Source organism: Oryctolagus cuniculus, chromosome 3, assembly GCF_051225735.1.
Source record: "Oryctolagus cuniculus isolate XC-2025 breed Fujian yellow rabbit chromosome 3, ASM5122573v1, whole genome shotgun sequence".
Lineage (NCBI taxonomy): Eukaryota > Metazoa > Chordata > Mammalia > Lagomorpha > Leporidae > Oryctolagus > Oryctolagus cuniculus.
This window is the reverse complement of record NC_142869.1, coordinates 141,331,396-141,358,292: the sequence shown is the minus strand read 5'-3', so window position 1 is coordinate 141,358,292 and position 26,897 is coordinate 141,331,396. Positions and strand designations below refer to the sequence as shown.

The window sequence follows — 26,897 nt, the reverse complement described above, 5'->3', positions numbered from 1 at the left end:
ATTGGAAGAATCAGTATCAACAAAATGCCCACACAACCAAACACAATTTACAGATTCAATGCAATCCCAGTTAACATACCAAAGTCATTCTTCTCAGATCTGGAAAAAAATGATGCAAAATTCATATGAAAAAACAAGAAACCCCAAATAGCTAAAGCAATCTTATAAGACAAAAACAAAGCCTGAGGCATCACAATACCAAATTTCAAATCATACTACAGGGAAGTTATAATCAAAACAGTCTGGTACTGGCACAAAAACAGACATGTAGACCAATGGAACAGAACAGAAATTCTAGAAATCAATCCACATACATCCAACCAGCTAATCTTTTACAATGGAGCTAAAATCAATCCCTAGAGAGAGGCTGGCACTGTGGCATAGTAGGAAAAGCTGCTGCCTGCAGTGCCGGCATCCCATATGGGTGCCGATTCAAGTCCTGGATGCTCTACTTCTGATCAAGCTCTCTCCCATAGCCTGGGAAAGCAGTAGAAGATGGCCCAAGTTCTTGGGATACTCGAAGAAGCTCCTGGATCCTGGCTTTGGATTGGCATGGCTCCAGCCATTGTGGCCATCTGGGGAGTGAACTAGTAGACCGAAGACCTTTCTCTCTCTCTGCCTCTGACTCCTCAAAACTCTGCTTTTTAAATACATAAATCTTAAAAAAAATTGTATACCTTAAGTAAAATTTAAAAAAAATACCTGATGGGCTAAATCTATGGGTTTATAAGTTAGCTTGGCAGCAATGTACTAGAACCAACCCATGAGGCCCATATACTTCTAACTTTATAAAATACTTCATAAAATAGTTTGACTCTATATCAACGTCATTCTTTTTTAAATTGCTTAATCATTCATTTAGTTTCCCCCTCACAATAGCAGAATGCCACAGTTTAGAAGTAAGTAGGGAGAGAGAAAGAAAAGTCCGAGATTAAACAGGTCTTTTTAGCTGGAAAGTTATGTCTAAAATGGAATACATTGACTAGAATGAAAAGAAAAATTTTTTTATAAAGCTGGAAGAAAATGAAGTATAAGGTGCATGCAACATGTTTGAAAGCTTCAGTTGGAAAGAATGTTAGGTTTATATACCGCATGTTTCTTTTTTTTCCTTCAGCACTCCGATTTTGTGAAACTCTTATTCCCACAGGAGGGAAGGATCCCTGAATTCCTCCTCAACAATCACAAGAATGAAGGTTCAGGAAGGGACATTATCTATCTAATCCAAGGCAGAGCTGGAGTTGGAAGCCAGGTCTCCTAAGTGTTCAGCAGTAAATACAGTTGTGGGAGCACAAAGTGAACCCAACACTTCAACAAGATGAAGAGGAGGGTCTGGCTGGAATGCAGGTGCTGAAGAGAAAAATCATACGAAGCTAGGTTAAGGAAATGAGCCTAAGCTAGACAGGAGAGTACCTTGATACAATAAAGAATTTTGATTTTTATCCATCAGTCACTTTGAGGCTATCATTATTATTTGTTATTTGAAAGGCAGAAAGATGAAGAGAACACTCTCATTCCCAGTGCTCACAACAGCCAGGGCTGGGCCAGACCAAAGTCAGGAGCTGGGAACTCAATCCAAGACTCCCATGTGGATGGCAGGAACCCAACCACTTAAATTATCAAGGTGCATATTAGAAGGAAACTGGACTTGGGAGTCGAACCCAAGCACTCCAACATAGGGTGCACTCATCTCTGAAATTTTTAAACAATAAAATGTTTTTAAACACAAAAGCTTCTATGAGATGCCATTATGTAAATCAAATTAACAGAAGGTAGTTTCTGGGAGCGGTTCCTCCTTCCTGTCCTTAGCTTCCGGGGAGAAAAGTTTGAGGAGCTCTATTGTGGGTGTTGCTAGAACTGGGACAGGTGGTGTGCCATGTGGCCTGGAACTTGGATGGAGGAACACACTCTGCAGGCAGGAAGCAAACAGCAAGGCAAAGATGCTGTAGCCAGGAGAGGCATCAGATCAGAGACAGGAAGAGTTTGAAGATTCCCATCTGAGCTGCTGGGGAAGGCGACAGCACTAGGACAAACTTGGGGGCGGGCAACAGAGGCAGCCAGTTGGTTTCCATAATTGACAGAGATGAACTTTTACACGTGCTTCGGGCATTTGGATATTAATATTCCCTATGTTGTGGCCAGAGGGACAGAAAGCAGTAGGCTTTTCTCTACTAGTTTTCTTCTTGTTTCCAAGTAGATGAAACAAATAAAAAAAATCTATTTTAGGAGTCAGAAAGCTACATTGTTATATTTAGAAACTTTCAAATGTGCTAGAGACCTCTCCAAAATTCCAAGGTGGAGATGATAGCTGCTCCTCAAGGAATTTCTCAGAAGGAAAAAGAGCACTTTCCATTTCAGTAACATTTCTGGTCATCAGTTTGGTCACTGGTACCTCCACATTTATCTTTCAAAACCACATCCCCCCCACCAATGAAGTTATACAGACTACAATGATCTCTTTCAAGCCCACGTATGGCAAATGATTTTTGAGGTGCAAGACTTTTCTTGGGCTTTATCAAAATACACCACGAAAGCAAACCACGCTGAGTACGTGTGTCTGACCCGACCACAGTAATCCTGACATGCTGTTATTTTGATTGAGAAGAAAACAGCCTTTGGCAAGCTGCACGGGATGAGGACGTTCTCCTCTTCCTGTGTGTTTCTGAAACTTGTGATGCAAAAGCTCCCGCCCTTTTCTGGGAACGCAGAGAGCCTGACTCAGGCAGCTGCTAGGCTGCGATTACAGCAGCTCCAGCACTTCACACTCCCCTGCTGGGCTGAGCACACGGCAAGATGAAGGCGGCTCACTGGTACCGGCTGAGCGCTGCCTTCCTCGCTGCTTACGGCTTCCTAGTGGTGGCACACAACGAGACGGAGACGGATGAAATCCAAGATGAAACAGCCAGGGACGCCTGCCCGCTGAGACTGGAGAGGAGAGGGAGATGCGAGGGAGAGGAGTGCCCCTACCAGGTGAGCCTGCCCCCGCTGACTCTTCAGCTCCCCAAGCAGTTCAGCAGGATCGAGGAGGTGGTCAAAGAAGTTCAGAACCTCAAGGAAATCATACACAGCCTGAGGAAATCGTGTCAAGACTGCAAACTGCAGGCTGATGACAGCCGAGACCCGGGCGGGAATGCACTGCTGCTACCCAGCACCAGAGCCCCAGAACTGGCTGGCGACAACCGAGTGGAAGAACTAGAAAGCCAGGTGAACGAGCTGTCGTCGGAGCTGAAGAATGCCAAAGAGGAGATCAACATACTGCAAGGTCGCCTGGAGAAGCTGAACCTCGTAAACATGAACAACATAGAGAATTACGTCGACAGCAAAGTGGCGAATCTAACCTTCGTTGTCAATAGCTTGGATGGCAAATGTTCATCGAAGTGTCCCAACCAAGAACAAATACAGTCACGTCCGGGTGCGTAGAATGTTTTCTTATCATTTGTTCATGGGTGTCACAGGATCAGACAGTATCTATAAACATTAACCTGAGCAAATGAATAGACGGTGGAGTAAATGATTATACCTTTTATTCGTCAAGCTAGTATAGGAAAAGCAAGTGTTTTCTCAAACGTGCCCACAGAAATGATATATGACCTAATTATAAGTCTTAATTAGTTCTGTCTCCACTGGAATGCACTTTCAGTTTCAAGATCTTTATTTGCTCAAGCCAGACCCACCCACAAGCAGAAGTAGACAGGCAAAGAGAGTGCATTTCTTAACATTTTCGTGTATTTAGCTTATCTATTTCTTCACTGAAGTGTTTGAAAACAATAGAGACAGACTATGTTTGCAATTATGTTCATTGGCCATCAGTGTCTCCTGGCTGACTGCCCCTTCTCATGTGTTAACAAGAGGTCTTTTGAAAGATTTTAGCAAATAATCTGCAGTTCAGAATCCCAGATATCTAGTGAAAACCCGAGGTTTTTAGAGACCCAGTGACACAAATGTGTGAAGGGGAGAGTTAGCTTCTCACACATGAACTATCAGTGACCTTGGTTGCCCTAGCCCCTGGCTTTCCACCTGAGTTCCTGGTGGAAGCTGCTTGCTGCTGCTGGTCTTTTAGGACGTCCACTGACCGCAAGTGTGAGGGTGAAGGGACAACAAGAGACCTCACTGTCACTCAGAACCAGTATCTCAGGCTTGTTCCAGCCCCAGGGACTCTGGCAGTGAAGGCGGGTAGTGGCTTTAAGTGCCACTGCTGCTAACACCCAGCAGCTTGCACCTTGCAAGGCAGAGGCTCACATCCCAAGTGACATCTGAGTGCATTTCAGATCTGACACTGCCTGGCAGCTGGTAATGATATGAAGGTGCTGTTGTCCATTTTTCCTCTAAAAGTTTTGGGGAAATAGCTAAATATTCTGAGTTCTATTACCCAGATGAATAGGTTTTTCATGCCTTAGAGAATCCTATATTAAACTTAATCTTTTATAAATTTTAATAAATTATCTTGGAATATCTATTTTTGATTCCCACAAAATCCCCTTAACTGATCATTACACTTATCCTGAATATAATCACCTGTCATCTCTTTCTAGAAACTAAACATGTGGAATGTCGGCTAAGTACCTTCCAGGATAATAGTTTCAGAATAAGAATATTGATATATTATTGAAAAAGGATTTTTCAGTTAAGCTGCTTTTGGTGGCTGTCTAGTAAAATAAATGTGAATTTATGGTTAATGCTATACACTAATATTTTAATGCATCATTTGGAACAAAACTTTCTGACAACTACCAGTCCCTTAGGTAAACAGAAAGGGAAGCCTGTGTTTCCTGTCTGTGCATGAAATACAGTTCTAGGAGAGCTACAATTATCTGAATTTTAGGACCAAGGAATGCAACGGGTGTGAGGAGCAGTATTGCCGCCAGCCAGAAATGAGTCTGTGCCCTGGCTCTGCCGCTTAGTGCTTGTGAGAGCCTGGGCAAGCCACTGACCCCCTTGGAGCCTAACCATCTTCACCTGCAGACTGGCGAGGAGTTTGATGTGCAGAGGGCACCATGTTCTTGTGCATTTGCTGAACAAGTTCAAGTAGGTTTAGCAGAGTGAAGTTTTCTAAGCAAACTTTTTGGATATATTGAGTTCAGATGTGCAGTATTTAACAACTCAATGCCTTCCTTTTCTTCCCCCTTCAGTTCAACATCTAATATATAAAGATTGTTCTGACTACTATGCAATAGGCAAAAGAAGCAGCGAGATCTACAGAGTGACACCTGATCCCAAAAATAGTAGCTTTGAAGTTTTCTGTGACATGGAGACCATGGGGGGAGGCTGGACAGTGCTACAGGCACGTCTCGACGGCAGCGTCAACTTCACCAGAACCTGGAGGGACTACAAAGCAGGCTTTGGCAACCTCAGACGAGAATTCTGGCTGGGGAATGATAAAATCCATCTTCTGACCAAGAGTAAGGAAATGATTCTGAGGATTGATCTGGAAGACTTTAACGGTGTCAAACTGTATGCCACGTATGATCAGTTTTATGTAGCTAATGAGTTTCTCAAATACCGTTTACACGTTGGTAACTATAACGGCACAGCTGGGGATGCCTTACACTACAGCAAACATTATAACCACAATCTCAAGTTTTTCACCACCCCAGATAGAGATAATGATCGATATCCCTCCGGCAACTGTGGGCTCTACTACAGTTCTGGCTGGTGGTTTGATGCATGTCTTTCTGCAAACTTAAATGGCAAATATTATCACCAAAAGTACAAGGGTGTCCGTAATGGGATTTTCTGGGGCACCTGGCCTGGTATAAGTGATGCGCAGACTGGTGGCTATAAGTCTTCTTTCAAAGAGGCCAAAATGATGATTAGACCAAAGCACTTTAAGTCATAAATCTCTAGTGCTCATTTCTTCAGGCATCCATGATCTAACAGGGCAATTAGTTCTTTCAGCATTTTGAAACAAGCCTTGTTGCATCCATATTGTTTTTTCATGGTTAACATTTCCTCCAAGTGGCAGGTTTTTAATGCTACATGGCATTGGGAATAAAGCACAAAATAGGCATTTATGGAGTCCCTTGTGGTTCTTAAGCTGTTACTCAATGAACGCTTGTGAGCCCCTGGGACTACTGAGACTTACACATTAGATTTATACTTTAAGATGTCCATTAATTATAAAGTTTTCTATTACTTGTGCTAGTTGCTACACACACAAAAACAATTGTCAGGAAGCCAGCTTCTGCACACATAAGCTGCATTTTGGCTATGACTTTTGAAGGCGTATCACTCTTTTCAAGGTACAGACAGTAATTTGGGTATTTTCTCTAAATAGCATCACCTTCCATCTACCTGTATTCAATTTATGGCCTTCACTTTGGGTCAGGAAGACTATAGCATTTTAGCTCCAAAGGGAAATGACAGATTATTCATGATATGTAAAATATTTGTTACTAGAAATCTTTTTTCAATGTGGTAGCCTAATGTTCATCCTAAGTATTCATGAAACAATGTAACCTTACAGACCACAGTTCCAAGAAAATGCATTCACAGTTTCTAAGTCATCGGAAGTTTGATGGTGGAAGCTGCTTTGACATGGGATGTTCTTCTACCCTGTGTGCACAATAGTTTTAGCTTGAAGATTGTGCAATGCTGTGCTAGACTACTGGGAGGCTGTCTTTGGGAGGAATAGGTGTGAGTTAGGAATGACATTTATCTATAGGCTATACCACTGTGAAGGCCAGCTGTATAGCCAAAGCAACATCATTAAGTGATTCACTTCTTAGAAAGCTAAGTCTTCTTAAAACAAATTTATTTATTAAAAATATATGAATTTTGAAATTTATAAAATAGTTCATTTATTATCTATTCCAACTCTGACAGATCGCTTATTTTGTTATCAGAAATTCAGATGGGTGTGTATTTTTAACCAAGTAAAAAGTATCTACATTTTTTATAATTCTTTAATTCTGCAATAATAAATATACCTAAAAGATTAAAAATGTATTTGGTTTCATCCTTGCAAGGGGTCACTTCAGAGTAGAGAAATATTTTACTGTGTGTTCAAAAACACCTAAATAAATTTTGAAGTAATCCTCTGTATACATGCAAATCATAGCAATAACTTTGATGTTTCATTTCTGTTGTCTGTTTCTACTATGCTAAGTTTTCAAAATATATTCACAAAAATGTATTTACCTGTCATTCAGAATGATAATAACACAAGTCATTTTCAAATGTTAATCTCTTATAGAAAACTTTAATCTAGAAGAAAATATTCTTTTCAAAATACATAACACACAAAGATTTCAGGTAAACATGATAAAAAGACTAAGTTATTACAAATACTATTAATGTTAAAGCAAGAGAAATGAAAGTGGACTTAAATGATGAAAAACCTATTGCAGATTCCAAAGGCTATGTATCCACTCATTGAATGCCAAATGTACATGATATAACTCATTGTGTTTCTCTTTTTTTAAAAAAGAGCTAGGGAAAATTGATGTTTGCTTCAATATCCATATATGTATTTGTTTCAGATAAGAGCATTTTCATTTACTATGTATTAAGTAAATTTCTGTGATCAAAAATGGACTTAACACAAAACACAGTTCTAAAGAAAAATATATTCATTCCCACAGAAAGTGGCCTGTGATTTAATAGGAATGTGTCATTTCAGGATAATGTGGCAAATAATACATTAACTGATGTAAATAGTCTCAAAAGCTTGTTTTTTTTTAAAAAAGCTATTTTATGTCAAAGAATCAAACTTTTTATTTTCTATTATACTTTTATAACACTTTTCTAATAAATTCTGTAACATACAAATTCCCTTCGCTTCATGTCACTCATTATAATATATTCTGAACCTTTATCATCTTTAACATGTTAATGGAAATATACCTGAGTCTTTTGCCTGAATTATTCACTAATATAAGCTAATGTTCATAAATGTGGATTAACTTTACAAATATGACATTTAAAATCTTGTCTTGGTTCAATTTTGATGGCTAATATTTGTTAACCAAGATTATTTCTGAACATTATCATTCTTTGAAAATAATATCTAAAATTAGTCCTTGGAGATTCCATATGGAGCTGGTACATCTAACATGGTATGGGGGGCTCAGATGTTACTGATTAGCAGTGTTGCTCCCCATGGATTAATGACACAGCTGTACAATAAGCAGTTGAAATATACACAGCATGAGATGTGTTTGAGCAACAAAATTTGCTGAGCCTAGTCTTGAACAGCTACCCTAGCAAAGACTGTAAAGGTCGAAGTGATGGGTAATTCCATCATAATAATCTCTTGCTTAGAATTCTTTTTTCAAATGTACAATTGGGTTATTATATCCTTTTAAAACCTTGTAAAATAAAAGATTTAATCTTCACATATTTATCCTTCAGTGTGGAAATATTAAACATGCCTTATAAATTACTGATAGACTGACTCTTGTCTGAAAAGTGGTATGATGCCTTCTTAAGTTAGACAATATCTTTGACCCTCTGAAGACTGCGGTGAGGCCCATTTCATTACCAGGAAGACAAAGGCACATAGAGGAACACCCTTGTCTGATTATCCTCTGAAACGCTGTTAACCTATTTGAAATACCAGAGTCTCAGTTTCACTTTATGACAATGAACTCCAGGTTTTCTTTTTCCATCATGGATGCCACTGCTCCCTTTCGCCCCCAAAGTCATCTCTTTAGGAGGATGATTCAAAACATTTCAAGAGTAGCCACTATCTCCAGTTTCAATCTATTCCTGTTCATCTTTTGTGCCACTGTCAGAGGCACAGTTCAAAAATATAACTCTGATCATGTTATGATCCTGCTTAGAACCTCCAGCAAGTCCTCATTTCCTGTAAGACAAAACCTGGCCTTCTCATGAACTAATCTCTGCCCACTTTCAGCTTACTTTTCTGCCACCAGTCATGCTGTCGTACTGAGTGCTTGTTGTACTCAAACAGCCTTGTTCTCTCATGTTTTCATTACTCTGTGTGCACTGTTCCCCTTGATCATGCTTGGCCAATGCCATTTGACATTCAACAGAATGGCATGCTCAACCCCCACTGGATTTTTGTCTTATCATTCAGGATTTAGAGCAGAGACTCAGGCCCTAGGTTTGGATTCCAACCCCACTCTGTGTAAGCTGTATGATCCTGGGTGACTCACTTAATCTTACTGTTCTTGGGTTCCTTCAACCATAAAATAGGGCTAATCCTGGACTCTGCAGAGGATTAAGTGAGATAACGTGTATAAAGCACGCACACACACACACACACATATATATATACTATGTATATATAATTAAGCACCTAACTCTCTCTCTCTCTCTCTCTCTATATATATATATACACACACACTATACGCACACACACGTTTATATATAAAGTCATCATCACCCTAAACAGTTCTCCTTCCTGATGACACTAAGTGGGGCGTGGCACCTCTCTGTTTGATCCTCTGCCATCTTATACATTCCTTAGTATAGGCTACATCATTCAATAGGCATCCAGGATCCACCCCGAAACAGGAATCTGAATAGGAGTAAAGGAAATGTGATACAAGATTGTTGTTACTCAAAGTGGCTGAAAAACATGGTGTCCTAGAGGAAGAGCTGTTACATAAAGGGCAGACTTAGAGCGGGGAAGATAGGCATTGTCAAATCTGAGGATCTGAGAGCTTGTGAATACAGACGGGAAGCCAGAGAGATCATAGCAAGATGTGAACAGATACACACTCCAGGATGCGGTACAAGATGGCAGTCAACCGCTCTAAGGCAGCCTGGCACCATGCCTGCAGGTATGGCATTACCAGGCTCAATGATTGTTCCAACTGACCAAGTTCCTAAAGAAAATGTGGCATTTTTCATTCAGTTTATACTACCCTGCAATTTTGAAGCAAATCCTTTAATTTCAAAAAGAAATAAAGATTAGACTAAAGATACCTTTGCTAACTACCTTCAGTTCTCATCGCCTTCCTGTCCTCAGAGGCAACAAGCCAGGGCGGCTGAACCCAACGTCTGATTTCACTCTGCACGCTGCCAAATTGCAACGTTTACCGAATCATAGTCTTGCCAGGTCTCCTGTTTACTGACTGGAAAGAGCTGGAAACAAGGGGAAACGGGCGCATTTGGAGGACTGAGAATCCCGAGTACCCAGACAGGAGTGAGCCTCCCTTGATCCCGGACATTTGACAAGACTCTTGTTCTCTCGCTGGAAGACCCTTCTGCTTTCTCCCCCGAGGGCATGCTCCGAGTTCTCCTTTGGCTCCTTCCCCGCACTCCCTTCACCCTATCTCCAAGATCTATAATTAGGGCATGCCCTGGTATCAATTATAAACTCAACTTGGAGGAGAAGCCTTTGTTCACCTTTGTCTGCTTATATCAGCAGAAGGCTAGGGGAGACATGTGGAGACATAGTTTGAGGTTGCTTGACTAAAGAAGAAAGAGAACTGTAGATGTGACTGAATAGATACAGGCATGTTTCAGCAGCCAGTATGGATTTTGGATGTGCTTTTGGCCCAGTGGGTAAGATGTTGGTTAGGATGTACATGTCCCGTATTAGATTACCTTGATTCAAGGGCCAGCTCCAGCTCCCAATTCTACCTGTTAGTGTACACCCTGGAAGACACTAGATGATGGCTCAGGTAATTGGGTCCCTGCCACCCTTGTGGGATACCCAAATTCAGTTCCTGGCTCCAGGCTTCGGCCCAGGCCAATCCTGGCCGTTGCACACATTTGGGGAATGAACCAGGGAATGGGAGCTCTATCAGTCTGCCTGTCTTGGCCTCATAAATATAGATAAATGAAATTATGAATTCAATAGGCTAGCTCCAATAGATGTGTTTGGTTATAATAGTTTGCTTGATTAGTTAACACAAACCTTGATTAATAGTAGCATGTGTTAATTGAAGTTGAGAAGCCATATAAAATGACCTAAATGAAAGATCTCTGTGAGTGAGATTCTGGTGGAAAGAAGGGGCCATCAAAGAAAGTACCTTTCTCTTAAGGGAGGCGAGGACCTCCACTTTGATTATGGCCTCGTCTAAATAAGGTCCGAGTTTAAGGACTCTAGAGGCTTCCACAGCCTTGGCAGCTCATGACAAGAGCCTCAGGTGATCATTGAAGTCATAAATAAGAGTGTCAATTGTTAAATCAACAGGAGTCACTGTGCACTTGCTCCCCATGTAGGACCTCTGTCCTTAATGCGTTGTACTATGAGAATTAATGGTAAAACTAGTATTCAAACAGTACTTTATACTTTGTGTGTCTGCGTGGGTGCAAACTGTTAAAATCTTTACTTAGTATAGAGTTGATCTTCTGTGTATAAAGATAATTGAAAGTGAATCTTAGCCGGCGCCGTGGCTCAATAGGCTAATCCTCCACCTTGCGGCGCCGGCACACCGGGTTCTAGTCCCGGTTGGGGCGCCGGATTCTGTCCCAGTTGCCCCTCTTCCAGGCCAGCTCTCTGCTATGGCCAGGGAGTGCAGTGGAGGATGGCCCAGGTGCTTGGGCCCTGCACCCCATGGGAGACCAGGAAAAGCACCTGGATCCTGGCTCCTGCCATCGGATCAGCGCGGTGCGCCGGCTGCAGCGGCGGCCATTGGAGGGTGAACCAACGGCAAAGGAAGACCTTTCTTTCTCTGTCTCTCTCTCTCACTGTCCACTCTGCCTGTCAAAAATAAAAAAAAAAAAAAAAAAAAAAAAAAAGAAAGTGAATCTTAATGAAGAATGGGATGGGAGAGGGAGTAAGAGGTAGGATGGTTTGGTGGTGAGTGGGCAGGTATAGGGGGAAGAACCACTATAATTCAAAAGTTGTACTTATGAAATCTGTATTTATTAAATAAAAACTTTCTATAAAAAAGCTATGAAAATGTCATTTTACTTGAATAAATAGGGAGAGTTTATTTTAAGAAGTCCCTCATTTTAAGATTAAGAAAATTATATCAATGTAAAAATTCTATTTTCTATTGAGTTTAGTAAATGAACTAAGAATTTGTCATCATGAAGTTTTCTATGAAACTAACTTTTAGTGATTACTCAATCATCCCTACCTGTCAGAACAAAACATATTTCCATTGTGAACTAAATAGCCACTGAGGTTATGGGGACTTAGCACTCCTAGGAAGTGTTACTTTTTTATTGTTTGTTTGTATTTCTGTGGAGTTCTGTCTATAAAAGCTGTAGTGAGTTTGCTGCAAAAGAAGTAAAAATAAACCACTACCAAGAACTTTAATGGAAAAAAAAATAAAGTTGAGAAGCCAGAAATGCCGTATAACTCCAAGACACAAAGATAGGAAAGTTAGGGTAATAGTTAGCCTTAATTCATTCAGTGAACATTTATGGGCTATATACCATGTGCCATAACAATCTTCTAAGAGGCTGGAGATACATCAGTGACAAATGCAGGCAAAAATCCTACTCTCATGGAGATCATATCTTATCAGAGGAGACAGATTAATAAAAAATACATACCATGAAAAATTAAGCAGGATATGAGAACGTTAGAGGAAGGAATGCTATTTGATAAGGGTTACTTCCAAAAGTTTGTGGATAGCAGAACAAACATTTATCTGGGTTCCAAAAAATATTGAAATCCAGCTGTTTGTGTAAAACACATTTCCCATGGGCTTTTTGAAGAGCCCTTTGATACAAGGACAGAGTTAGGAGCCTGGAACTCCACCCGGGTCTCCCACGTGGTTAGCACGGGCTCAAGTATTCGGGCCATCCTCCACTATTCTCCCAGGTTCATTAGTGGGGAGGAGGATCAGAGGCAGAGCAGCCAGCCCTGTAACTGGTGCTCTTATGGGATGCCAGCATTGCAGGTGGTGGCTTAACTCGCTGCGCCACAACACTTGGTTCCCATCGTGGGTGTCTTAACTAATAGGCTAAATAGCCACTCCATCACGAACTTTTGGAAGACCCCTTGTATGCAGCTTACATGCAGCCAAAAGTCAATACAACAAAACTTACCATGGGTTCATCACCAGCCTATTTTAAGCAATGTTAAGAACTTGCCATACAATAGAAATTTAGACAGTTTATTTTAACGCTTTGCAACAAATTCTACACTGTGCATGCTGTTTTTATTCTTTGAACCATGGCAAAGCCTGTCTCTTGCCCTCCACTATCCCATAGCAGAGATTCTCTGTATCAATCTTTACATGGGTACAACTTCCCTGTCAGGTCAGCAGCCTACTGTCCCTGTGCCCATATTCAGTTTTGCCTGGGTATTTTCATTCACCCAGCGGTAAGCCTTTCAAAAAGCTGTTCTTCCATTGTCCATCTCAGAAGGCAATCTAGGCTTTACCTGAGAATATACTCTCCTTTCAAAAGGAAAGGATCAGCTTTAAAAGTAAGCCTTCAGGCCGGCGACGCGGCTCACTAGGCTAATGCTCCGCCTGTGGCACCGGTACCCCGGGTTCTAGTCCCAGTTGGGGCGCCGGATTCTGTCTCATTTGCTCCTCTTCCAGTCCAGCTCTCTGCTGTGGCTCGGGAGTGCAGTGGAGGATGGCCCAGGTGCTTGGGCCCTGTACCCCATGGGAGACCAGGAAGAAGCACCTGGCTCCTGGCTTCAGATTAGCGCAGCGCTCCGGCTGTAGCAGCCATTTAGGGGGGTGAACCAACAGAAAAAGGAAGACCTTTCTCTCTGTCTCTCTCTCACTGTCTAACTCTGCCTGTCCAAAAAAAAAAAAAAAAAAAAAAAAGTAAGCCTTCAAGCCTTTATCTCAGCCCTGCGAAATCAACCCTTCATCCATTGGCTGCATCATTTGAATCTAATGTGCATTTACCATTTACCTCTAAGTACATGGATAGCATGGTGCTACATGCTTATCTTGTATCAAATGAGACTTTTTCGAAACACTTTCTAAACTCTCAAAATCTCAATTCAATCTCTAGTCATCAAGATTTTATCTGGGAACTTAAGGAGAAGGATTCTGTTTAAGATAAGTTGATTCCCTATTATACAAGGCCTTATATAAAATATAGCATATATCTGAACAGGTTGTTCAGTTTGCAACCTCTGGAAGTTTGCTTTCTCATTTCCTACTAGATGGAAGCAATTACTGCTTGTGTTGGGAGAGTTCAAAGAACAGTCCACGAGATCCCTTAACTCCATTTACTTCTCCATTCGGTAATGGTAATAATTTCTTTCGATGACTCTAAATGACCCAATTTAATCTTATTTAGAAACTCTCATTTCTATGTACTAATGACAAGCAGCATCACTTGCTAAGCTGGACGCTTTCCTAGGGTCCCTTTCAGTGCAATTAATGCTATAATAAAGAGGTAACCTTAAACTCACTGAGAGCCTTCCCTGGGGTGGGACTGGGCAGGGAGCCCTGTTATCTACGAACTTGTGGGCTGTTCTCCATTTTCAGCTCTCGACATTCTTTGTATATTTCTCATAAAATGGGCTAATATTTCAAGGCTAAATTACACACATAGCAAACCTCAGCATCATCCCTCCCATGGCTTTGAGTGTGGATCTTAAAAAGAGGAAAATGATTCTAATTATATCTCAGTTTGAGGGGAAACATCTCTCTTTGTATCTTATCAAGACGGTGATAAAACATTTTCTTGACAGGAGACATTTCAAAAATGAATGTATTTTCAAGTGTGTCGATGTCCCTACTTAACCTATTGGCTACAAATTTTCTTCCTGCAGTGAAATCCAAATTTGTAACTATTCTGACAGAAAAGGCAAACAAGTTCCTATGCTCCCCCAAACACTATTTTACTCCATGGTTACGTGGCAGAAGGCACTGCTGAACACATTCTGCTTAAGCACAAAATACTCAAGAAGGTCTTTGGAAGCCCAGACTTCTCGTGCACCTGCCAAATTTCTTATTTTCCTTTGGTAGATAATTCTTTCAAAATGCGAGCAACATTTACAAATGGATGGTGCTGATGATGGTGACTTTTCTTCCTTCCTATCCTATACTGATCGAGGCTTTTTCCAATGCCTCGATCAAGTCAACTCTAAGTCATTGAGAGAGGGCTCAGTATCATGGGGGATTATGAGAGTTGGAAAGGAAAGACGAACTTGTCTGATGAATCCAGGGTGGGTATTTCACATACTGAACTGCCAGAGTAGACATTTGCAGACCACGTCCTTAGTGATCCTCAGGTTTCTAGAACATCCCAGAGGGAAAAGGGGTCAGAGAAGGAGTCAAGAGAATGGACCATGTGTGACACGCAGTTCAACTAGAATAGCTCTGCTTTTATTCCATCTTGGAGTTCCGACTTTAATTTCACATACAAGATTTGTTTAGTTTTGATTTCTAATCCCAATACTTGAAAACAATTGCCTTTCTATTGCATAGCCCTTTGGGGGCTTAGCCAGCAAAATAAAATGAAAATAGATGCACAGTGATTCTATATACATTGAAGTCACTGTAAATTTAGGTTGACTTGATGTGAAAAACGCCTTTAGAAACTGAGAACTTGCTCTCTTAAGTCTGCTTTGTCAAGTAGTGACTCAATTGTGTGAGTATTTTAGCAGAGGGTTTTACTGATCATTACATGCATCCATTCTGTTGCAAAGCTTGGCATCACTACTTGCAAGACAGTTTGCAAGGATTATCAAGAAGCATAACATATGCTTCCTGCTCTCAGAGTCCCGATTAGCTTACAAAACAGGGAAGACAAAGTGACATAAGGTACTGGCACCATAGGCAGAGGTGACAGAAGCAGAAGGGATGACATTTTGTCAGCAAGCGAGATGCTTCAAGCCTGAGCTCTCTTGAAGGATGAGCGAGATCCTGCAGCACAGATGCAGGGAGGGGACTTCGGGCTTGGGGACAGGATAAGCAAAGGCACCAGCAGGGTAGAAAGTCAGAAGTTTCTTAGGAAAATAATGATGTGTCTAATTTGGCTGGAGTGTGGGCTACGTGGCAAGGGATCCTAACAATGGGAGAGCCGAGTGGTAGATCAGCCTGTAGGGGGACTTGACTGTAAGGTCAAGGAGATGACACTGATCCTTATGATGGGCAAAGAACAACTTGGATTGAAGCATCTACAATCTTTCTCAGCTACCTCTTGATGACTCAGTGCTGTTCCCCGGGGCCCATGAGGCGACCTTGGGATCCTGGAGCAGGAGGAAAACTGGAAAGCGCTGGGAAGATTGCTCAACACCATAATGAAAGGGCCAAAGATATCAGGAGAAGATGGGTGGAGATTCAGGGAGGAAAAATGTGGTCTGAGCAAGGGAGGGAAGAGGGAATGAAGGGGGATGAGGAATTGGAGGAACTTTCGCCGCTTGCTGGGCTGTGGAACTCGCTGCTCCATTTCCTAAGGGACACGCCAGGCAGCCATGCTGCTCCCCACGGCTTTCTGGAAGGGGTCTGTGTTTCCTTTAGGCTGTGCAGGGATGGGCTCTGAGGCAGGAAGCGAGAAGGCTCAGGACACTGAGCTCACAAGTTATCTGCATGGAGCATGGGGTCTCGCCAGTGCAGCCCCAGGGGACTGTGTGTAGGGACTTTCCCCCAGCTGCCCTCACCTCTACATCTCTCGCTGCCAAGTCGGCTAGGCAGGTGGCTGCTGGGTAAGATCTCCCCTGGAAAGCCATGACAAAAGCAACTGAAGAAGGAGGATGAAGCCACCTCAGCAGGCAGTGAGGTACCCCCAAGGGACCGTGAGCTGAAGCAGCACTGTGAACCTACAGCGAGGCTCTGAGAGCTTTAGCAATGTGCTGAAGACGGCACCCCTAGTACATGCAGAACCGAACCACTTTCCCACCCATTGCTGATCAGAAACATTTCCCCCTTAACCATGAAGATTTAAGGTGGATATTTCAAGCCTGTTCTTTCTCAGTCGTAGCTTTAGCAGACTGCGACATTCTTGCCTTCTTATTCAGGAGTTTCACATCAAGAAATTCTTGTGCCCCCTTCTTTCTCATTTCAGGTGGGTATGTACGGGCTAAAAATAGGCAAATGGGAGGAACTTCTGCCCTGGAAGATAATGCACTTGGTCTTAGATTCTAAGCTTGTTGCTGGTACCTCCTTTGGGTTTCTCCTTACACCAACATTTATGCCAGCTAGAACAAAGGTTAAAATGCAATGACTCAAACCATCAAGGCACTAGGAGAAAAAACAGGAAACAGATTTATAACCTCAGAGTAACAAAGGTCTTTTTAAGTAGGAGTTCAAACCCTGAAGGTGACGAAGATTAATAAACTTCGAGCACATAAAAAAAAAAAGGCTCCCTATGGGGGAATACTACCATAAGCAAACTCAAAAGAAAGCCAATAAACTGAGATTTTTGCAATGTGTACACAAAGCCCTACTTTTGAAACACATGAATCAGAGAGAGAATAAACTACTCAGTGGAAAAGAGAAAAAAAGAATGTGAACAGAATGTACAAAAAAGGGCAGGCTTATGGATCTCTGTATTAACCATGTCAGTAGCTTTGACAGAACTGACCCTTTACCACCTGCCCTACGCACACACTGGACCCACCTTGTTCTGGACAAGGGGTAGGTAGTATGTTATGTCTGAGTCACCTTGCCTTTGCTTCCTGCCTTCCTGGTTGCACCCCATCCCTTCTTCTGGGGGCACATTTTTCAAATGCAAACCAGCCCAGAACCTAAACCTTCACTTGCTCAAATCACACCAAGGCCAAGTACCAAACATGGGCAGTTCCTGTTCCCAAGAGCCCACTCAAATCATTCAAACCAGCCAATCCTGCTTCACCTGTGTCCTACATGGAAAACCACAGTAAAGGCTCTTGCTCACCGTTTTTCCCTTTCCCTCTGGCTCCTGAACAACCCCAGTTCTCCTCTATATCACATCTCTCCCCCAAGGCCATGGGAACTGTAATAAGTTATCTCCTCCTCTGCTAGCCACCCTATACTCAAACTGTCTAGCAATGTCCTATATTTTTAAAAACAGATTTAAACATGAAAATAGGAGCTTCACCTTACTCATTTTAAGTCAAATGATGGACAAAGACAGGATTTCACATTCATTTGCTCCTATCGGTGACAAAGTTCAAAAACTTAGGTGGAACACGCTGCTTTTTTGAGTAGAGAACCTCATTGTTAACGGGAACATAAATTGTTAGAACCTCTAGGGAGAGCACTTCAGTGATAAAAAGAAACCTCTTATTTCATTGAAAGGCAGAGAGAGAGAGAGAGAGAGAGAGAGAGAGAGAGAGAGAGAGAGAAATCTTTCATCTGCTGGCTGGTTCATTCCCCAGGGGCACACAACAGCCAGGGCTGAAGCCAGGAACCTGCAAATCAATCTTAGTCTCCCATGTGGGTGACAGGGACCTAAGTACTCATGTCATAATCTGTTGCCTCCCAGGGAGCACATTAACAGGAACCTAGAATTGGAAACAGAGCCAGGACTTGAACCCAGGTGCTCCTATATGAAAGCAGGAGTCCAAGTAGCATCTTAACCACTGTTCCAAATGCCTGTCCATATCAGAATTTTTATATATGCACCCATGATCTAGCAATCTCACTTCTGAATATATGCCCAAAACAACTGAAAATAGTACTTTATTAAAGCTTCATTTATCTGAGAGGGGAGGGGAGGGGAGGGAAGGGGAGGGGAGGGGAGATATCTCCCACTCACTGGCTCACTCTCCAAACAGCAGCAACAGCCAGGATTGAACTAGACCGAAGCCAGGAACCCAGAGTCAATCCAGATCTCCTGAAACCAATTACTTGAATCATCACCACTGCATCCAAGGTTCTGCACTGGATGGAAGCTACAGTCAGGAGTTGAAACAGGAATTGAATCAGACACTCACATACAGGTCAGACTTCCCAACCTGGCTTTTAACCACTAGACCAATTGCCTGCCCCTGAAAACAGGATCTTGAAGAGATATTCATATACCCATGTTCATCACAGCAACATTCAAAATAGCCAAGAGGAGAAATCAACCCACAACTTGATATGTGGTATAAAAACACAATGATTTATGAGCCTTATCCAGTCTTAACAAGGGAAATCTGATACATGCTACAACACAGATGAACAGTGATGACATTATCCTAAATGAAATTAGCCAGATGGCAAATAGAAATATTGCATGATTGAGGATATCTAGAGCAGTCACATTAGTGAAAACAGAAAGTAGGATAGCAGTGGCCAAGGATCAGGGGAGGGAGGGCTGGGGAGTCATTGTTGAATGGTTTACAGTATCAGTTTTGCATATAAAAATGTTTGAGGTTGGCTGCATGACAGTGTGAAGATACTCTGCACTACTAAACTGTATACTCAGAACTGATTGACAGTATATTTTAATCATAATCAGAGAGTTTTAAAAAATGAGCCAGTTTTAAAAATAAGCCAGAAGGGAGGAGAGAACTTCCACTTTGACTATGACCTTGTCTAAATAAGATCGAAGTCGGCGAACTCAAAAGACTTCCATAGCCTTGGCAGCTCATGACAAGAGCCTAGGGAGATTACCAATGCCATAAACAAGAGTGTCAATTGTTAAGTCAACAACAAGAGTCACTGTGCACTTACTCCTGATGTAGGATCTCTGTCCTTAATGTGTTGTTCAATGTGAATTAATGCTATAACTAGTACTCAAACAGTATTTAACACTTTATGTTCTGTGTGGGTGCAAACTGATGAAATTTTTACTTAATATATACTAAATTATCTTCTGTATATAAAGATAATTGAAAATGAATCTTGATGTGAATGGAATGGGAGAGAGAGTGGGAGATGGGAGGGTTGCGGGTGGGAGGGAAATTATGGGGGGAAAAAACCATTGTAATCCATAAACTGTACTTTGGAAATTTATATTTACTAAATAAAAGTTAAAAAAAAGAAAAAAATTGACCCAGCAATCCCACCATGAGCAACCTGTCCTTTTCATGATTTTTCCAGTGTGTAATGCAGGGTATATAAAGTTATTCAGTATATCATTAAAAGAGCAGAAGACTGAAATTGACTTAGATAACTACTTTTCATTATACAGTGTATACATATATAGAAAAATCACACAATACCCTGTAAGAATGTATACTTTTTATGTGTCAGTTAAAAATATCTAAAAATTTGAAAAAGAAAATGACTTAAGTATCTTGTAATAAGAAACTGGATTAATTAAGTATTCTATTCCTGCATTGAAATCTAATCAAACAATTAAAAGGATATAAGATACATGTGTATGTGAAAAAAGCATCTATTATACTATCACTCATCTGTGCATATCTTTCTGTAAGGCCATATAAGAGATTATTAATTATTTTTGGGGGGTGTTGTGGTGCAGCAGGTTGAGCTACTGCTTAGGAAGCTGGTATCCCATATCACAGTGCTTGCTCAAGTTCCAGCTACTCCACTTCTAGTTCAGCTCCCGGCCAATGCACCTGGGAAGCAACAGATGATGGTTCAAGTATTTGATCTGTTGCCACCCACATGGGAGACATGGATAGGATTCCTGGCTCCTAGCTTCAACCTTGCTCAGCCCTAACTTTAGCAGTCATTTGAGGAGTGACCCAGAGGGTGGAATGTCTCTCTCCCTTCCCTTCCCTCTCTGTTACTCTGCCTTTCAAATAAATAAATCCCCCAAAAGAAATGGCAATTGCCTTATGGGAGGCAGTTTTAGGATGTGCAATAGAGTGGGAGCCTGACTTTGTTTCATTGTATACTGTTCTACACCTGTTGAATTTTACATTGTATACACATCTTACATATTAAATATTTAAAACAGCTTTAAAAAATCTAAACTCCATGTTTGATAAACTACTACCTGGGTCCCTGATAACCTGTTCTTTAACTTCCTAGTCGGCTTGCAACTCATTGCTCGACCATTGACCTTGCTTGCCCAACACAACTCTGACTATCTCGCCTTAGCTGATTTTTCTGGTGTTGATTTCCTGCTGACTCATTTAACTCATATCATGTGTAAATCCACTCACCAGATGGCCAAATTCCCCATCCTGTTCCCTTCCATTTATGTCCCCAAGAATCTACACAACAGACAAGAGTCCTATTCCCCACCCACCTGGAGCTACACCTTAATTGAAAAGAGTACATGGTACTTTAGCCTCGGGCATCCATCTTCAGTTCTCACTACAGTCAGATAGTTCCTGGGTCACTACAGCTAGACTTCTGCAAGATGCACATTCTCTTCTGAGAGCCAGCCGCCAGCTTCCAAAAGCTCATCTACTTTCCTCCCTTAAGAGCTTTCTTTGTTAAAGGAGAAAACAATGCCATCAATTATTTCTCGAATCCTTATTTTAACAAGACATCAGTTCAGAGTGACTATTTCAAAACCAGCATCCAAGTTGATGTTATTTTTAATATGTAGTCAAGTTACTACTACAGTGGTCAAAGCATCAGTGAAGAAAAAGAGGGGATTAAAAATAAACAGACATGCACGTGCACACACAAACCACATCCTCATTATGTCCACAATGAGCTAGACAAAGATGAAAGAAGAGAGGAAAATACACCACACAGATGGGACAGATGGGCCACAGAGAGTGGGGCAGGCACGTCATCATCTTCCTCCTCGCCCTGGGTCTGGCACGGTAGAGATGCTCAGTAGACAATCCCAGAATGAGTAAAGAAAGGGGACTTCACAGTTAGGAGGCAGAGGAACAATCAATTCTCTGCCCCTCATTCTCAACGTTCTTCTGACTGCCTTGGTCCTTAACCACAGCCTGTTGAGAGTGCAGTTTTTCTGACAAGACTGCCAAATCCCAACCAATCTTTGTGTTTATCATTTCAAAGGAGTTAAGCGTAAGAACATCCTAACACAGGATCTTCATCTCTTACCCTGAACTCCTCTGCAGTCTACAATATGACTGAGGAAATTGAGGGGTGTTGGTCTACTTTGCAGAGTGGAATACCACTTGTAACCCCAGTATAAATCTTTAACCTTTATGACCGGGTCAGGTAGCAGTTATGTCAATGCCTCAGATATTTAAGTGTATTCCTGGAACATCCCAAGGCCATCTCCCACACTAGAAAGGCTTTAAGTTCACTCCACTGTTAGCAACTGCAAAACTTATGGAAATAACAAACCTTTTCTCTGTTGTCTGGTCAACCATAAATAATTTTCTTGACAGACATGTAAAATCTTGAAAAATTATTCTGGATATCTAAGGAGAAGTTAAAAAAAACATGCCAATACCATCAAAGAAGGAGGTACCTTTCTCTGAAGGGAGGAGAGAACTTCCACTTTGACTATGACCTTGTCTAAATAAGATTGGAGTTGGTGAACTCAAGAGGCTTCCATAACCTTGGCAGCGCATGACAAGAGCCTCAGGTGATTACCGACATCATAATTAAGAGTGTCAATTTTAAAATCAACAACAGGAGTCACTGTGCACTTTTTCCCCATGTAGGATCTCTATCCTTAATGTGTTGTACTATGTGAATTAACAGTATAACTAGTACTCAAACAGTACTTTATACTTTGTGTGTCTGTGTGGGTGCAAACTGTTGAAATCTTTACTTAGTATATACTAAGTTGATCTTCTGTACATAAAGATAATTGAAAATGAATCTTTTGAAGAATAGGATGGGAGAGAAAGTGGGAGATGGGATAGTTGTGGGTGGGAGAGAAGTTGGGGGGAGGAAAGCCGCTATAATTCAAAAGTTGTACTTTGGAAATTTATATTAAATAAAAGTTGAAAAAAAAAACATGCCAATAGTAGCAAGATTTATAGACAGATTTTAAAAAGTTTTCAAAGGACCTCCTCTAAGTACTGCTATTAGTGAGGTAAGACAACTAAGAAAAGGCTATGAAAGCTAATAAATGTTTAAATAACAGCATTACATATTTGTCTTTTGTTTTAAAATTACTTTAATATCTATATTGTGTAATATAATTTATTAATAAATATTTACTATTTTAATAAATAGTTTATTTTTTAAACTCCACTTGTAAAATCCTAAAATGGTAATGTTTAAATATGTGTATGTCAAGTGAGCAATGTCAAGTGAAAAGCATATGAAGGTAGGAGACAGAAATTGATTTCCCTTCTGGTTTCGTCTAGCTGTGTAGCCCAGAGCAAGCCTTAATCATCAGATTCTTTAAGATGGAAATTGTATCTCAAAATTTTGATAGTGATTCTATAGGGAACAGAAAAGAAGTTATAGACTTGAAACAAGCCTGACTGTAAGCTTCTTGAGGTGGGGAGTATTTCTACCTTTGTAACCAATTACTTGTTTAATTAAGGTATTTAAGAAATATATTTCCTTAAAAATATTTTGAATTTCATTAGGATCAGCTCAAGAAATTCATAAATAACTGTAAAAGTTCCTGCCTAGAGAGTGAATGAAGCATTAATAGCCTCAGAAAAGCACTGACATTTTCAGCAATTGAACATTTTTTTTAACTTTTATTTAATGAATATAAATTTCCAAAGTACAGCTTATGGATTACATTGGCTTCCCCCCATATCGTCTCTCCCACCCGCATCCCTCCCCTTTCCCACTCCCTCTCCCCTTCCATTCACATGAAGATTCATTTTCGATTCTCTTTATATACAGAAGATCAGTTTAGCATACATTAAGTAAAGATTTCAACAGTTTGTTCCCACACAAACATAAAGTGAAAAATAATATGTGATTTTTTTAAATGATGATGAAATCAGATCAGACCTATTGTCATGTTTAATCCCAGTGAGAGTCAAGTTGGGAATTGATAATTTTTTTTTTTTTTACAGAAGATCAGTTTAGTATACATTAAGTAAAGATTTCAACAGTTTGCACCCCCATAGAAACACAAAGCGAAATATACTGTTTGAGTACTCATTATAGCATTAAGTCTCAATGTACAGCACATTAAGGACAGAGATCCTACATGAGGAGTAAGTGCACAGTGACTCCTGTTGTTGACTTTACAAATTGACACTCCTGTTTATGGCATCAGTAATCTCCCTATGCACCAGTCATGAGTTTCCAAGGCTATGGAAGCCTTTTGAGTTCACCAACTCTTATCTTGTTTAGACAAGGTCATAGTCAAAGTGGAGGTTCTCTCCTCCCTTCAGAGAAAGGTACCTCCTTCTTTGAAGACCTGTTCTTTCCACTGGGATCTCACTCACAGAGATCTTTCATTTAGGGTGTTTTTTTTTTTTTTTTTTTTTTTTTTTTTTTTTTTTTTTTTTGCCAGAGTGTCTTGGCTTTCCATGCCTGAAATACTCTCATGGGCTTTTCAGCCAGATCGGAATGCCTTTAGGGCTGATTCTGAGGCCAGAGTGCTGTTTAGGACATCCACCATTCTATGAGTCTGCTGAGTATCTCGCTTCCCATGTTGGATCACTCTCCCCTTTATTTATTCTATCGGTTAGTGTTAGCAGGTACTAGACTTGTTTATGTGCTTCCTTTGACTCTTAGTCCTTTCATTATGATCAATTGTGAACTGAAATTGATCACTTGGACTGGTGAGATGGCATTGGTACATGCCACCTTGATGGGATTGAATTCGAATCCACTGGTATGTTTCTAACTCTACCATTTGGGGCAAGTCAGCTTGAGCAAATCCCAAATTGTACATCTCTTCCCTCTCTTATTCCTACTCTTATGTTTAACAGGGATCACATTTCAGTTAAATTTCAACACTTAAGAATAACTGTGTATTAATTACAGAATTAAACCAGTCATATTAAGTAGAACAGACAAAAAAACTACTAAGAGGGATAATGTATTAAGTTGTTCATTAACAGTCAGGGCTATGCTGATCAAGTCACCGTTTCCCATAGTGTCCATTTCACTTCAACAGGTTTCCTTTTTGGTGTTCAGTCAGTTGTCACCGATCAGGGAGAACATATGGTGTTTGTCCCTTTGGGACTGGCTTATTTCACTCAGCATGATGTGTTCCAGATTCCTCCATTTTGACCGGATTTCGTTGTTTCTTACTGTGGTATAGTATTCTAAAGAGTACATATCCCATAATTTCTTTATCCAGTCTACCGTTGATGGGCATTTAGGTTGGTTCCAGGTCTTAGCTATTGTGAATTGAGCTGCAATAAACATTAGGGTGCAGACCGCTTTTTTGTTTGCCAATTTAAATTCCTTTGGGTAAATTCCAAGATTTATCAGATACCAGCATTAGGAGAACCAAATGGATAAAAATTAGGTATACTTTGAGTATATACATATTCCAGTGAAAAATAACTTCAGAAGTATTGAGTTAGGTAAACCAAGGAAGCACCTTTGCATAACTAGACTGTGCTTAAATATACGCCATACCAAGCTGCCACTGCCGCGTTCAACTTCTCTTCTCATCTGACCTTGACCACAAGAAATGGTTCTCACTGGAAAGGTGTGGGAATGGAGAGAAGATAAAGCCAGGAGACAGTAACAAGAGATAATATGTGTTTGCCTGACAGAATGCAGGAGGAGAGTCAGGTTTGGAAGAACAAATGAATTTAGTTTGGAGTGTGTTTGGTTGAGGTAACTTGGGGTCATCTGGGGAAAGTTAATCCAAGTATGCGTGTGTATGGCTGTGGGTAAAGCTTAATAGAAAAGTGACTCACAGTGGACCCCACAGACCTGAGTGGGCTGTCTCCTCTCATTGTCTTCAGGGCTCCTCTCCTGCTCACCTTACCCAACAGAGCTTGATCCTTCCCTTCAATTCCAGCAACACTGTTTGCACCTCCTACATCCACACCAGAGGTGGCTGACCTTTAACGCTTCAAGCTTCTCATCCCCAAATCAACCTTCTGAAGAGTAAGAACCAGTTGTGTGCTTTAAGCCTATGAATCCCCACAATACCCAGCATAAACCAGCAGGTGGGAAACACTCGAGGTAAAAAAGGAGTTGGTAACTAATAGAGCTCCTGAAATGTAATATATTGGAGTGAAATGGACATTTTGAGATCCAATGATTGTTTACAGTCCTTGTCTCTTTGGCTGAGGAACAATTTTTTTTCTCCATAGTCTTTGTTCTACTCTTACTTAGCATAGGGTTAACTTTATGATCATTAAGTAAATGGCAAATAGATGTTTGTAAAAATTAAGAGTAGGAATGGGAGGGGGAGGATGAAGAAAGGATGGAGTGTGGGCAGGAGGGAGGGTGGGGTGGGAAGTATTACTATGTTCCTTAATCTGTATGTATGAAATGCATGAAACTTGTATAACTTAAATAAAATTTAAATTTGTTGAAGGGATAAATTTGATCTCAGAGCTTTAGTAAGGACAGCAGTAAACATCCCCTAGTGCCTGGCACATGGTAAGTGTAGCACACATACTGGTTAAAAGGGTTACAACTTTCTGTCTACCATTAGGCTTCACAAACTTGGTTTCTCAATTCTTATCACCTCTGACATGCAGCTAAAACTTGAATACAAATACTGCTGTGTATTACACATTAAGAAGCCCAACAGTTCATGATTTTAGATATAACCTGCTTTAGTGAAAAGTCACATATCAATGAATTGAATCTTCATCTACTCAGCCACAATTACTTGTACACTCCACACTCTACTTTCTCACTTTTGTTTCCTTAGTGTTTTCCTCCAATGTCTGTGCTCACTTCTGAGCTTATAAATCCTCCTGGGTTTTTTTTTTTTTAAATATTTTATTTACTTATTTATTTGAAAGGCAGAGTTTTACACTGCGAAGGAGGGGGGAGGGAGGGAGCGAGACAGGTCTTCCATCCACTGGTTCATTCCCCAAATGGCTGTAATGGCCAGTGATGAGCCAGACTGAAGCCAGGAGCTCTATGCAGGACTCCCATGTGGGTGGCAGGGGCACAAGGACCTGGCCCATCTTCTGCTGCTTCCCCAGGTGTGTTAGCAGGGATCTAGATCGGAAGTGGAGTGGCCGGGACTTGAACCAGTGCCCATATGGGATGCAGGTGCTGCAGATGGCAGCTTAACTCACTGTACCACAGTACCGGCTCCCCTCCTGGACTGTCATTTACTCCAGCCCGTGGCTAAGTTTACAGACCAAAGAATTATCAATGGTTAGGTCAGGAATAATTTGCAGAAAATGAAGAGGAGGAGTCAGCTGGCTCTGGCTGGAAAGCAAAGAG

At 41.0% G+C, this 26,897-nt stretch overlaps 2 protein-coding genes across 2 annotated transcripts in view; one reads left to right on the top strand and one right to left on the bottom strand.

Annotated features, from left to right (window-relative positions):
• The window catches only part of CCDC146 (coiled-coil domain containing 146), a 205,739-nt gene that overhangs the window by 142,596 nt on the left and 36,246 nt on the right, over positions 1-26,897 (bottom strand). The gene's annotated exons all lie outside the window — the stretch shown is intronic.
• FGL2 (fibrinogen like 2) lies at positions 1,775-7,764 on the top strand. The gene is made up of 2 exons (XM_002712098.6): positions 1,775-3,409; positions 5,127-7,764. The coding sequence occupies exons 1-2, from the start codon at positions 2,791-2,793 to the stop codon at positions 5,831-5,833; spliced, it is 1,326 nt and encodes a 441-aa protein (XP_002712144.3). The 5' UTR covers positions 1,775-2,790; the 3' UTR covers positions 5,834-7,764.